We start from the raw sequence: 11,720 nt of genomic DNA, 5'->3' as shown, positions 1-11,720 counted from the left end.
TGTCAAGCGTGAGAAAAATCGTATGTGAAAGCGGATGTGGTGCATACTTGTATAGGTTTAGGCGGTGAGCTCGGCCACGCGCAGTGTTTGTGTGGTGGCATAATGTGATGTGATTTAGGTATGCGCTTGAAACAGTGATTGGTTACTCATGATTGCGGGTGGCGCGGTTACACAGGCAATGACCTTGTAATATTCAGTGGAAGGCTGTTTGTGCCAGGTCTACCTGTGACTACTGGGAGGATTTGGCTGTGGCGAGTGTCCGCGGGTGAATTTCACTACAGAAGGGAGGAAGCTTGTCTCTTAGGACTAGGAGGGACCCAATGGATGAATCACAGATTCCTGGTGAAGGGTGAACTGGTTCTGAGCCTTATCTTGGCGATGGAGGGTGGTGGCGGGGGGAGGGGGGGGTTGTGAGGTGATACTGTGTGTCTAAGTGTGTATGAGAGACTGGAATTAACTGAGAGGGGTGGAAACTAGTACAGATTAACTGCCAGAAGGGACAAATCTACGGTAAAGATTTTTAACCTTGCTGAGAGGCCAGAAACCCCATCTCTTAAGTGTGAGGAAATGTATCTGTGAGAACATGGGATTGTGTTTCTTTGTCGATTCTTGAGCATATGTGTGAGATGGTGTGCACTTGAGACTATCACTGGGAGAGAGTGTTGAATGAAACGTACGAAGTTTGTGAAAGTGGTTTGTGACTAGAGCCAAATCTCTGGATGAATTTTATGACAGTGAAAATATATGTTCAGTGAGTGAGTATAATGCTGTGATTTGAGTTTGATATTTTAACTGAGTATGATTGGGTAGGAGATCACATGAGAGATTTGGTAGATAGGTCTTTGTGTGTGTTAGAACGCAACTTATGTAAATTAAAATCTTGATAGAGATAGTGTATATGGTTGTGATTTTATATTAGTAACTATATGAGAGACTGCAGTATTACGAGTGTGAGATTGAGTTTACTACCTATAAAAAGACAATGATGGGCGTTCCCATAGTGGCTCAGTGGTTAATGAATCCGACTAGGAACCATGAGGTTGAGGGTTCCATCCCTGACCTCAGTCGGTGGGTTAAGGATCCGGTGTTGCTGTGAGCTGTAGGTCATGGACGTGGCTCAGATCTCGCGTTGCTGTGGCTCAGGCGTAGGCCAGCAGCTACAGCTCTGATTAGACCCCTGGCCTGGATCCTCCATATGCGGCAGGTTTGGCCCTCAAAAAACGAAAGACAAAAAATAAATAAATAAAAAGCAAAATGACCATGAACTTTTTTTAATTTCTATCATGTGGTAACTGGAAGAACGGTTGATGTTCTTTGGTAGGCGTGAAAGATGGTAAGTCTGCTAAACTCTTTAACTTGACCTGTGTAAATGGAAGAGTTCTAGGGCGAGAGAACAAAAGCCTAGTTGAATGATAAGAGTCACAGCCCCTCATTTCTCAGACTTGACCCTCTATACAGACTCAGAACCTCTGCAATGAGTGGCCCTGCTACATTACCAAAAATTTACATTGTTAAATTTTCCCCTAAGCTTTCCCAAAGGAACCTACAGCCTTTACCTGGATAACTATGTCGAGGAAAAGGAAGTAATCAGAACTTTCAGGGAATACTGAACACTGGTTCTGGACACTAATTTTAGGAGACCCAAAACATCACTGTGGTTCACTAGTCAGGGTGGACCAGGGCCTGTAGAAGTCAGGTGATCGATGAAGTTTTAGCTCAAGTCCATCTAAAGTAGACCCTAAACCCATCCTGTGGTTTTTTTCCCCCCAAGTCCTGGAATGGATAATTGGGATAGACATACTCAGCAACTGTTAAGAATTCTCACATGGGTTCTCTGCCCTGCTGAGTGAGGGCTATGATGGTGGGAAAGGACAAGTGGAAGCTACTAGAACTGCCTCTACCTAGAAAAACAGTAAACCAAAAGAAACACTGCATTTCAGAAATCAGTGCCATCATTAAGGGCTTGAAAGATGCAAAGGTGGTGATTCCCACCACATCCATATTCAACTTGCCTATTTGGCCTGCGCAGAAGACAGATGGACACTGGAGAATGATAATGGATCATCATAACCTTAACCAGGTGGTGACGCCAATTGCAGCTGCTGCACCGAATGTAGTTTCATCCATTGAGCAAATTAGCACATTCCCTGGTACCTGGATGTAACTATTGATCTGGCAATTTTTTTCTTCCCTTCTGTTAATGAAGACAACCAGAGGCAGTTTGCTTTCAGCTGTCAAGGCCAGCAATACATCTTTGATGTCCTACTTCAGGGCTCTATCAACATTCCAGCCTTATGTCATAATTTAGTTCACAAGGATCTTAATTACCTTTCCCTCCACAAAATGTCATGCCGATAAATTTCATTGATGACAATATGCTGATTGGGCCTAGTGAGCAAGAAGTGGCAACTACTCTAGATTTATTGGTAAGACATTTGTGTATCAGAGGGTGGAAAATAAATCCACCAAAAACTCAGGGACCTTCTACCTCAGTGAAATCTGTAGGGTTCCAGTGGGGTGGGCATGTCAGATACCCTTTCTAAGGTGAAAGATAAGTTGTTGCACCTGGCTCCTCCCACAACCAAAAAATGAAGTGCAGCAAAGGATCCATTACCATGGAATTCCTGGTCTTACTATGTTCCCTTCCATCCCAAGGCACTGGCTTGATAGAACAATGGGATGATCTTTTGAAGACTCAACTACAATGCCAGCTAGGTGGCAGTTATCTTGCAGAGCTGAGGCAAAGTTCCCCAGAAGGCTATATATGCTCTGGATCAGTGTCTAATATCTGGTGCTGTTTCTCCCATGGCCAAGATTCACAAGGCCAGTAATTAAAAAATGGGCATGACACTACTCACTATTACCTCTACTAACCCAAAAGTAAAATTTTTGTTCCTGTCCCCACAAGCTTTGCTCTGCTGCCCTTAGTTCCAAATGGAGGAATCCTTCCAACAAGAGACACAATGATTTCATTGAACTGTAAGTTAATACTGCTACTCAGCCAGTTTGAGCTCCTTAACCCTTTGAATCAACAGGCAAAAAAAGGGAGGTACTGTGTTGGCTGGGGTGAAGAATCAGAACTTTAACATGTTGTTTGAGAAGCCTTCTTAGAAGCCAGTGGAGGAGTTCCCATTGTGGTTCAGCAGTAACGAACCCAACTAACATCCAAGAAGATGCAGTTTTGATCCCTAGCCCTGCTCAGGAGGTTAAGGATCTCGTATTGCCATGAGCTGCGGTGTAGGTTGCAGAGGTGACTCAGATCTGGCATTGCTGTGGCTGCAGTGTAGGTGGCAGCTATAGCTCCGATTCGATCCCTAGCCTGGGAACTTCCACATGCTGCAGGTGTAGCCCTAAAAAGTCAAAAAAAAAAAAAAAAATCTGTGCTCGATATTGTACAAAAGTAAAACAAAGTAAAAAATCATTTATATTCAGTAAATGACAGTTTTATGTTTTAAATCCATATGTCTCTAACCAGTTCTCTTTCAATTCTGGCTTTTGCCTCAGAAGCTCAGATTTTATTACATTGAGTGAAACCCAAGCATGTGTAACATTTAAAAAAACACAACTTCCACTAAATGGGTAGATTTACAAGATTGACGATACCCTATATTCGTAGATTAGATATTCTCATCCTATGATGTATATTGGTGAAAATTTACATGGGGCAATTTATAAAGATTTATAAGCAGGATTTAAATATGAAAACCTCAGTGTCAACAATATTTCTGAGACTCAGTCCAAAAGATATAATTATACATGTGGACAAAAAGGTGTGTGCAGTGAAACACCATATAAAATGGGGGTGAGCTGGGAAGAAATACTCTATAATAGGCAAACAAGTTAAAAAATTATGTCCAAACATTGTACTGAGTGGTGCTTCTGCTGATCTCACTCATGTGATAGCAGCCAGCTGGTGCCTTGGTGGGGGCCTGCATGGACCAAAATGGAATATGTGACAGTTGCTGCTGACTATTAGTTTGGCCTCTGTCTCCAAGTGATCTTTTGTCTTCAAGCAAACTAGTCTTAGCCTTTAGTAAATGGTGGTCTCAAGGCAGGAAGAGGGAAAGAGCAAAAGCTGCAAGACTTCTTAAGGCTTTATCTCAAAAGTATCACAATGTCACTTCCACCACATTTTATAAAAAATACAAAGTACATCACCAAGTTCTGCCTAATAGTAACCTAACTATTTCAGGAGAGCAAACACTTCCCTTTTCTGAAAAACTAAAACAGAAAATAATAACAAAATCCCTGACCTTGAGCTTAGTTTTCAGATAGGCTCTGTAATGTTTTCCTTTTCTCAGGGCTCTTCTCTCAGAGATCTGCACTGTAGGGGAAGGATGAGAAGGAGGGAAGTAAGGAGACATGAGACATCAAACCTTTTTTGGAGCACAGAATGGCTAAACTGGAAGAAATTCTTCAACACAGAAGCTCACATCATCACCTGCACACATACTCAGATAGAAGGGAAGATGGGAGTACTGCTACCCCTTCTTAGTATCAAAGGCAAAGGCCAAGATCACTGATATCCAGGGCTGAAACTTTCTCTGAGTTCATAACTGGGGAGACAGTTTTGAGAATGATGTGATTTGAAATGTGGAACTTGACATCAGCTCCCCAGGGAGATCCTGAGGAGGGACTCCTACTCCTAGGCTCTCCTCATGGCTTCCTAGGGCTCTGCCTAAGGGACACTCCCAACTCTAATAAAACTCATTCCAAAAAGAGGTTTATGCTCTTGTATAACCTTTATCCTACCACTGAAATATCTGACTCCCATTTTGGTGACCATTTCTCTGCAGCTGGGGTCCTGGCTATAAACTGGGAGAAAAGAGGAAGCAGTGATACAGATCCCAAGAAAGGATAGAACAGAAAATTGGCTTCTGGGCGGGCGACGCTCGTTCCCCTGGCACCCACCTTCTGTTAAGCACTGGAATCTGGGCGCTGGAGGCGGGGATGCCCTGACAAATGCAGCTCAGGCCATGCTTCAGTGGGACTCTGGTTAATACAGGTATCGTCACAGGCACAGATACACTCTCAGGGAGAACTTCAACAGCCCTGTTCAGTTCTGACGTTAAACCCAGAACTGCAGAAATAAGCTCTACCGCATGACACAACCAAACTCCCACCCGGTCACAGAAGTCACAGCTTCTTCCATCACAGTAGGTAGCACCGTCTTCTGAAGGGCAGTCTCAAACCCCACAGTGGCACATGTCTCACATCACAGTTAACCACGGTCACCCCAAAGGTCCCGCATCTTGCACCTGTCACGGTCTCCTTACGGCGCACACACCCCGCCTCATCACGGCCACAAAGGCTCACACACTCTTAAACACGCCTACGCAGGCTTGAGCTCCAGGTCCACACAGCCCGTGACACTGAGCCAGAGGGTCGAGACCTCCTCACCATGAGGGCCCGCCGCACCCAGACGCCGGTTATACCACTTGGATCGCGGCGACTGAGAACTTTGGCGGGCAGCAAGAGACGAACCACAGACCAAACATCTTTTTAAAAGCTGCCCAGGGGCTGTGGGAAATGTAGTTCAAGGCCGCAAAAGCCCGGATATCGAGAAGGCTCACGCTCGCGCCTGCGCGCGGAGGCCGCGGCGGCGAAGACAAGCCGCGGAGACACTTGGGAGGTACGACCCGCGCGGGGGTGCGCAGGCGCGGACGGCTGGCCAGTAGTGGAAGGTGAGGCTGGTAGGTCCTGCGGGCTCTGGTTGGGCGGGTGATGCTGGGACGCGGGGGGATTGCGGAGGAGGGAGGCGGGAACCTGGGCTGGGAAAAGCGAGGAAGGAAGAGGGAACCTGGGCCGAGGGGGAAGGGGAAAGTTCAGGCCCTAGTGAGGGCGAAGCGGGAAGCAAGAACCTAGGCAGAGGAAGAAACCAGGGCTGGGAACGGCGAGAAGGGAACAGGGAGCCCGAGGCGGGTGTGAGCTCGGCCTGGCACACACAGGCGTTCCGTTTGTGTAGCTTTGTGTGCCTGTTCTTGGGTGTGTTTCGGCGTGTGTTACTGAGTGTGACGTTATAAGCCGATTGTTTGTGAAGGTGATAAGAGTCTCTGCGTGTGTCGATTTGTGTTTGAAACTGCGACTTTAAGGAGGCGACAGTGAGGGGTTTATGAGTAAAATATTGCTACTTTGCCTAGACGTATGTAGTGGGCTCTGTGGGATTATGCATGACCTGTGTGTCTGTGGGACTGTGATTGTGCAGTGGGTGATATGACTGAATATGTCAAATTTTTGAAGTATTTTGTGTGCACAGTTCACGATGACTATGAATGTGGCTGGATCATTGTGTGACTGAGATGAAGTACTTGGTAAAGTAGATGTAAGACTAGTTATGCACTATGTCTTGTTTAGATTATCTGAATATTGGCCATTTTATATGCCTGTGGAATTTGACTCTGGCAATTAGACAAGTGAATAAAATAGATTTTTAAAATGGAAAGGAGGAGGTAAAATTAAAAAAATTTTCAGGTGGTACAATTGTATTTTGGGAAAACCCTTAATGAGTAATGACCAGTATATTGACATAAGTAGACCACCACTGGGAGCACACAAAAAACTTTCTCCCATAACCTCTACCCTCAAATTTCTATTTGCATGATTTTTTTTTTCTTTCCCTGAGGCTGGATGAATTCCTGGACAAGAAACATTCAATAATTTCTTCAGTCATTATGAAGATAATAATGAAAAAACACCTGTGGAACATTTAAACATGAGATCAGTCTCATTTAAGCTAAATAAAATGTTCATTGTAGAAATCAATACTGCAAACTTCATTTAAAAACTCTCCCTTCTGCTGGAAGTCTGCTGTGCAAAAGAATGCATGATCAGTTTCTTTAATTCCTCATCGTCTCCTTTGTCCCCTCTTCACTCCCTCCAGGTTGATGGTCTCCAGCTGGAATGGATTGGGAACTGGAAAAGTCAGAAGTCAGGGACAAGAAGAGGCTAACATGACTGGTACCAGTATAATTTAGTGTAAGTCATATCTTACCTTCTGAGAGACCCTACTCTGGAAACTTCCAGATACATTTCCCTTTTCAAGGGCACAGCCTCTTCTCTAGCTGCCTCCTCTTGGCACGTGGTGGTCCACTTGTTCTGGTAGGTTGTGTTGTCTCTCCTTATAGTCCTTTTGCACAGGATCCAAGGCAACCTAGGCAGACTCCCTCATGGGTTCTCCATCTGAAACCCATGTTCAGGTAAGTGTTTAGCTACCTTAGTAACCACTACTCTGCCCCCACCCAAATCCTGGAAACATGCAGTTCCCCAGGAATTCGATCACTGCTTTGCTTAATAGTGGCATCCGGGTCTGAGGGCTTTTATTTACTTACTCATTTTTTGGCCACACTTGCATCCTGAGGAAGTTCTCTTGCCAGGGATTGAACCCTCTCCATAGCAGTAACAACGCCAGATCCTTAACCTGATGAGCCACTAGAGGACTCCCTGAGGGCCTTTATTATAAGAGAGGGAGAAGTGCCTACTTTTTTTTTTTTTAAATGGCCACACCCATAGCATATGGAAGTTCCCCGGACAGGGATAGAATCCAAGCCGCAGCTGCAGTCCCAGATCCTTTAACCTACAGTGCCAGGGCTGGGGACCAAACCCACACCTCCACCGCAACCCGAGCCACTGCATTTGGATTCTTAACCCACTGTACCAAAGCAGGAACTCCAAGAAGCAACTATTTTTCTTCTTAGTAGAAAACTGTTTTAAAAATAATTTACTGGAGTTCCCGTTGTGGTGCAGTGGAAACCAATCCAACCAGTATCCATGAGGATATGGGTTCAATCCCTGGCCTTGCTCAGTGGGTTGGTGATCCACCATTGCCCTGAGCTGTGGTGTAGGTCACAGATGAGGCTCAGATCCCGCATTGCTGTGGCTGTGGCATAGGCCAGCAGCTGTAGCTCTGATAGGACCTCTAGCCTGGGAATTTCCATATACCTCGGGTATGACCCTAAAAAGCAAAAAAAATAATTTACTGAGGAGTTCCCTGGTGGCATAGTGGTTAAGGGTTCCATGTTGTCATTGCTATGGCTCCAGTTCAGTCCCTGGCCTGGGAACTTCTACATGTTGCAGGTGGACTAAAAAAATTTTTTTAAATAAAAATAATTTACTCTCTTAAAGAGACATTCTTTTTTGTCAGCCTCTCTAGCCTCTTGAAGTTGGAGCTAAACTTTACAGTCAGCTGCTTTACAAGACTTTTTTTTTTTTTTTTTTGCTGTTCAGGGTTGCACCTGTGGCATATGGGTTTTTTTTGCTGTTTAGGGTTGCACCCATGGCGTATGGAAGTTCCCAGGCTAGGGGTTTAATCGGAGCTACAGCTGCTGGTCTACACCACAGCCATAGCAATACCAGATCTGAGCCTCATCTGCGACCTACACCACAACTCGTGGCAACGCCACATCTTTAACCCACTGAGCGAGGCCAGGGATCAAACCCACAACCTCATGGTTTCTATTGGATTCGTTTCCTCTCTGCCACAATGGAAACTCCTACAAGACTTTACAATGAGCTACATTATGAATCTTGTTTTGTCACCATCTTTGGGACACCTGCTGAGACTGAGGTAGAAAAATTTCTAAGTTACCATCCTGTTAAAAACCATGACAACAATTAGAAAATTCAGAAGTTTGCTCAAAAAGACACTAATAAATCAATAGGCTTTGTATGTGTGTGTGTGCATGTGTGTATGTCTGTGTATGTATCAGAGAACTATGGAAAATGGCCAGTGGCCATCAGAAATATAAGATAAAAAAGATCGCATGTGTGGAAGTTCTCTTGTGGCACAGTGGGTTAAGGATCCAGTGTTGCTAAAGTTGTGGTGCAGGCCAAATCTGTGCCTTGGTTTTGATCCCTGGTCCAGAAACTTCCACATGCTGTAGGCATGCCCCCCTCACCCCACCCCCCAAAAAAGATTGCATTATCTGTTTAAAAAAAAAAGTATTTTCCTAAGGGACTGAAAAATTAAGGACTTGGAGTACCCATTGTGGCTCAGCGGGTTAAGAACCTGGCATAATGTCTATGAGGATGCTGGTTCGATCCCTGGCCTTGCTCAATGGGTCAAGGATCCAACATTATGGCGAGGTGCAGCTTGGGTCACAGATGCAGCTCGGATCTGGTGTGGCTGTGGCATAGACCTTCACCCGCAGCACTGATTTAACCCCTAGCCCAGAAACTTCCATATGCCACAGGTGTGGCCATGAAAAGGAAGGAAAGAAAGAACAAACTAGAATCTCAGTGTATATCCATTAGGTAGACAGGCATCAAGAAGTTTGTATCAGCAGTACTCCTCAGGGTATTGGGGTGATTTCTGTATTGCTGCTCATGGTATAAATAGTAGAGCCTTAATGGAGAACAGCTTGATAGTAGTTAATAATAGTAGGCAGCTTTGGAAAGAAGAGATGGTGCTAGAGAGGAGAGGGGCTTGCCCAAATCAAATCCTGTGTCTCTGGCTTTGGGGATAAAATATTTGTTTTAGCTCTTCTCTCCCCATTTTGATGTGGAATGTACAGAGTGGTCAAGCACCAAAGTGAGGGAAATGGAGTCAATTTTAGTTGGATCATAAGTTATAAGAGAGCTAAAAGGCATGTGTGGTGTCATGTGGCCTCTTCGTCTTGGCTTTGTCTTCTTAGGAATCACCCCATTTCTAAAGAGCCCAGAGGAAGACTGGTCATCTCTTGCAGATCTCAAAACCATGGCTCAGTTGGCTCAGGTAAGGCGATGGTTCCTCCTTTCCAAAATGGTCTTTTTTTTTTTTTTGTCTTTTTGCTATTTCTTGGGCCGCTCTTGCGGCATATGGAGATTCCCAGGCTAGGGGTCCAATCGGAGCTGTAGCCACCGGCCTACACCAGAGCCACAGCAAGGCAGGATCCAAGCCATGTCTGCAGCCTACACCACAGCTCACGGCAACGCCGGATCGTTAACCCACTGAGCAAGGGCAGGGACCGAAACCCGCAACCTTATGGTTCCTAGTCGGATTCGTTAACCACTGCGCCACTACGGGAACTCCCTTTTTTTTTTTTTAAAGGTCATTGGAGCATTTGCCGTTCTTGTACTAAAATTTTCCTGCTCATCTTCCCCTTCAGGGAAGCAGTCTTCATAGTTCCCCTGCTGGTCAGATAAGCTTTTACCTTCCACATGAGCTCCTTCTAATTTAACCAGTGTTCATACATTAAGTGGGTATAATCATTCAACGTCTTTCTTAGTCTTATCTGGAAGCAATGCTAGAACAAAAATGCATTTCCTCAAATTAAAAATGAATATGTTACTGCATGCATCTGTTTTGCAAAGATAAAAACAATCAAGATGGAGATGGAATTGATAGACTGCCCTTAGTTAAGTGGCAAGAAGTCCTGTCTTGAGGCTTTGAGAATAGAGCTGTGCTTGGCAGATTGTACAAAAACTGTGAATCCTGTATTTCTCTCTCTGATCCTTCAGTTCTGCTCATAGCCACTAACATTTCGTAAAAATCTGTGACCTGCCAGTAACACCCCCCAGGATCTGGGCTTATAGATTTATTCCTATTTTTGATTTTCTTCTAATTTTATCTTCAGATGCAAGAGAAATAAACGTATATACTTAAGTCACCATATTGAACTAGGAGTGTAATTCTTGAAGTATTCTGCTCTTGGTTTCAGACCTTATTCTTCTGGTTCTTCCTTTCAGAAAATTCATCTTTATACCTGGACCTCTTAAATGCAAGTGTTCCCCAGATTCTGTGTTGGTTTTCAGTTTATATTCCCCTGTTCTTATTCACAATATACCACTGTTATTCTAATGATGCTCAATTAATTTCAATCCTGAACCTCTGTTCTGAATGTCAAAACCCTATCCAACCTCCACCTAGATTATCACCACCTGTGCCTTCCCACAGGTACTTCAGGCACATGCCCAAGATATACCTCATTATCTCCTGCCATTTTATTTTTCTCCCATTCTGCCTAACATTAGTGATAAATTGCATAAGTTACATAGATGTTCTTTATCAGATTTATCAGGTTAAAGAAGTTCCAGTTTGCTGATATTTTTAGCACAAATGGATGTTGAAGTTTGTCGAAAGTTTTTCTGCATTACATGGATCTTCCCCTTTTTTTTTCCTTTGTTTTTTTTTTCTTAGGGCCACACCCGTGGCATATGAAAGTTTCCAGGCTAGGTGTCAAATCAGAGCTACAGCTGCCAGCCTACAACATAGCTACAGCAACATGGAATCTGAGCCGTGTCTGCGACCTATACCACAGCTCACAGCAGCACTGGATCCCCAACCCACTGAGTGAGGTTAGGGATGGAACCTGCATCCTCCTGGATACTAGTCAGATTATTTCCGCTGTGCCACGATGGGAACTCCCACTTTTCCATTTTTTTAAATTGACATGGTAAATTAACATTGATTGATTTTGAAGTGTTAAACCAGCTTGGCTGTGATAAACTCCACTTGGTCATTATATATTCTTTTTTCATATATTGCTGTTGTGAATAGTGCTGCAGTGAACATACAGGTGCATGTGTCTTTTTCAGGAAAAGTTTTGTTTGGGTATATGCCCAAGAGTGGGATTGCTGGGGCATATGGTAGTTCTATATATAGTTTTCTAAGGTACCTCTATACTGTTTTCCATGGCGGTTGTATCAATTTACATTCCCCCAGCAGTGCAGGAGGATTCCGTTTTCTCTACACCCTCTCCAGCATTTGTTATTTGTGCACTTATTAATAATGGCCGTTCTGACTG

General features: G+C 44.2%; 1 protein-coding gene across 5 annotated transcripts in view; it reads left to right on the top strand.

Moving 5' to 3' along the window:
* Positions 1-5,606: 5,606 nt before the first annotated feature.
* ZNF567 (zinc finger protein 567) overlaps positions 5,607-11,720 on the top strand; it is a 29,004-nt gene continuing 22,890 nt past the window's right edge. Inside the window, exons 1-3 of one of the 5 annotated variants that reach the window (XM_047793196.1) lie at positions 5,607-5,684; positions 6,881-6,975; positions 9,630-9,709. In XM_047793196.1, coding sequence (XP_047649152.1) covers positions 9,692-9,709 — 18 coding nt within the window. In that variant the 5' untranslated portion in view covers positions 5,607-5,684; positions 6,881-6,975; positions 9,630-9,691. Of the gene's footprint in view, positions 5,694-5,751; positions 5,986-6,880; positions 6,976-7,001; positions 7,197-9,629; positions 9,710-11,720 lie in introns of those variants that run through there. The other 4 variants (XM_047793195.1, XM_047793197.1, XM_047793194.1 and 1 more) reach the window with 4 other exon arrangements.

The sequence above is a fragment of the Phacochoerus africanus genome, chromosome 8, assembly GCF_016906955.1.
Source record: "Phacochoerus africanus isolate WHEZ1 chromosome 8, ROS_Pafr_v1, whole genome shotgun sequence".
In the NCBI taxonomy this organism is placed as follows: Eukaryota; Metazoa; Chordata; class Mammalia; order Artiodactyla; family Suidae; genus Phacochoerus; species Phacochoerus africanus.
The sequence above is the reverse complement of the archived record's forward strand: the minus strand, read 5'-3'. Positions and strand labels throughout refer to the sequence as shown.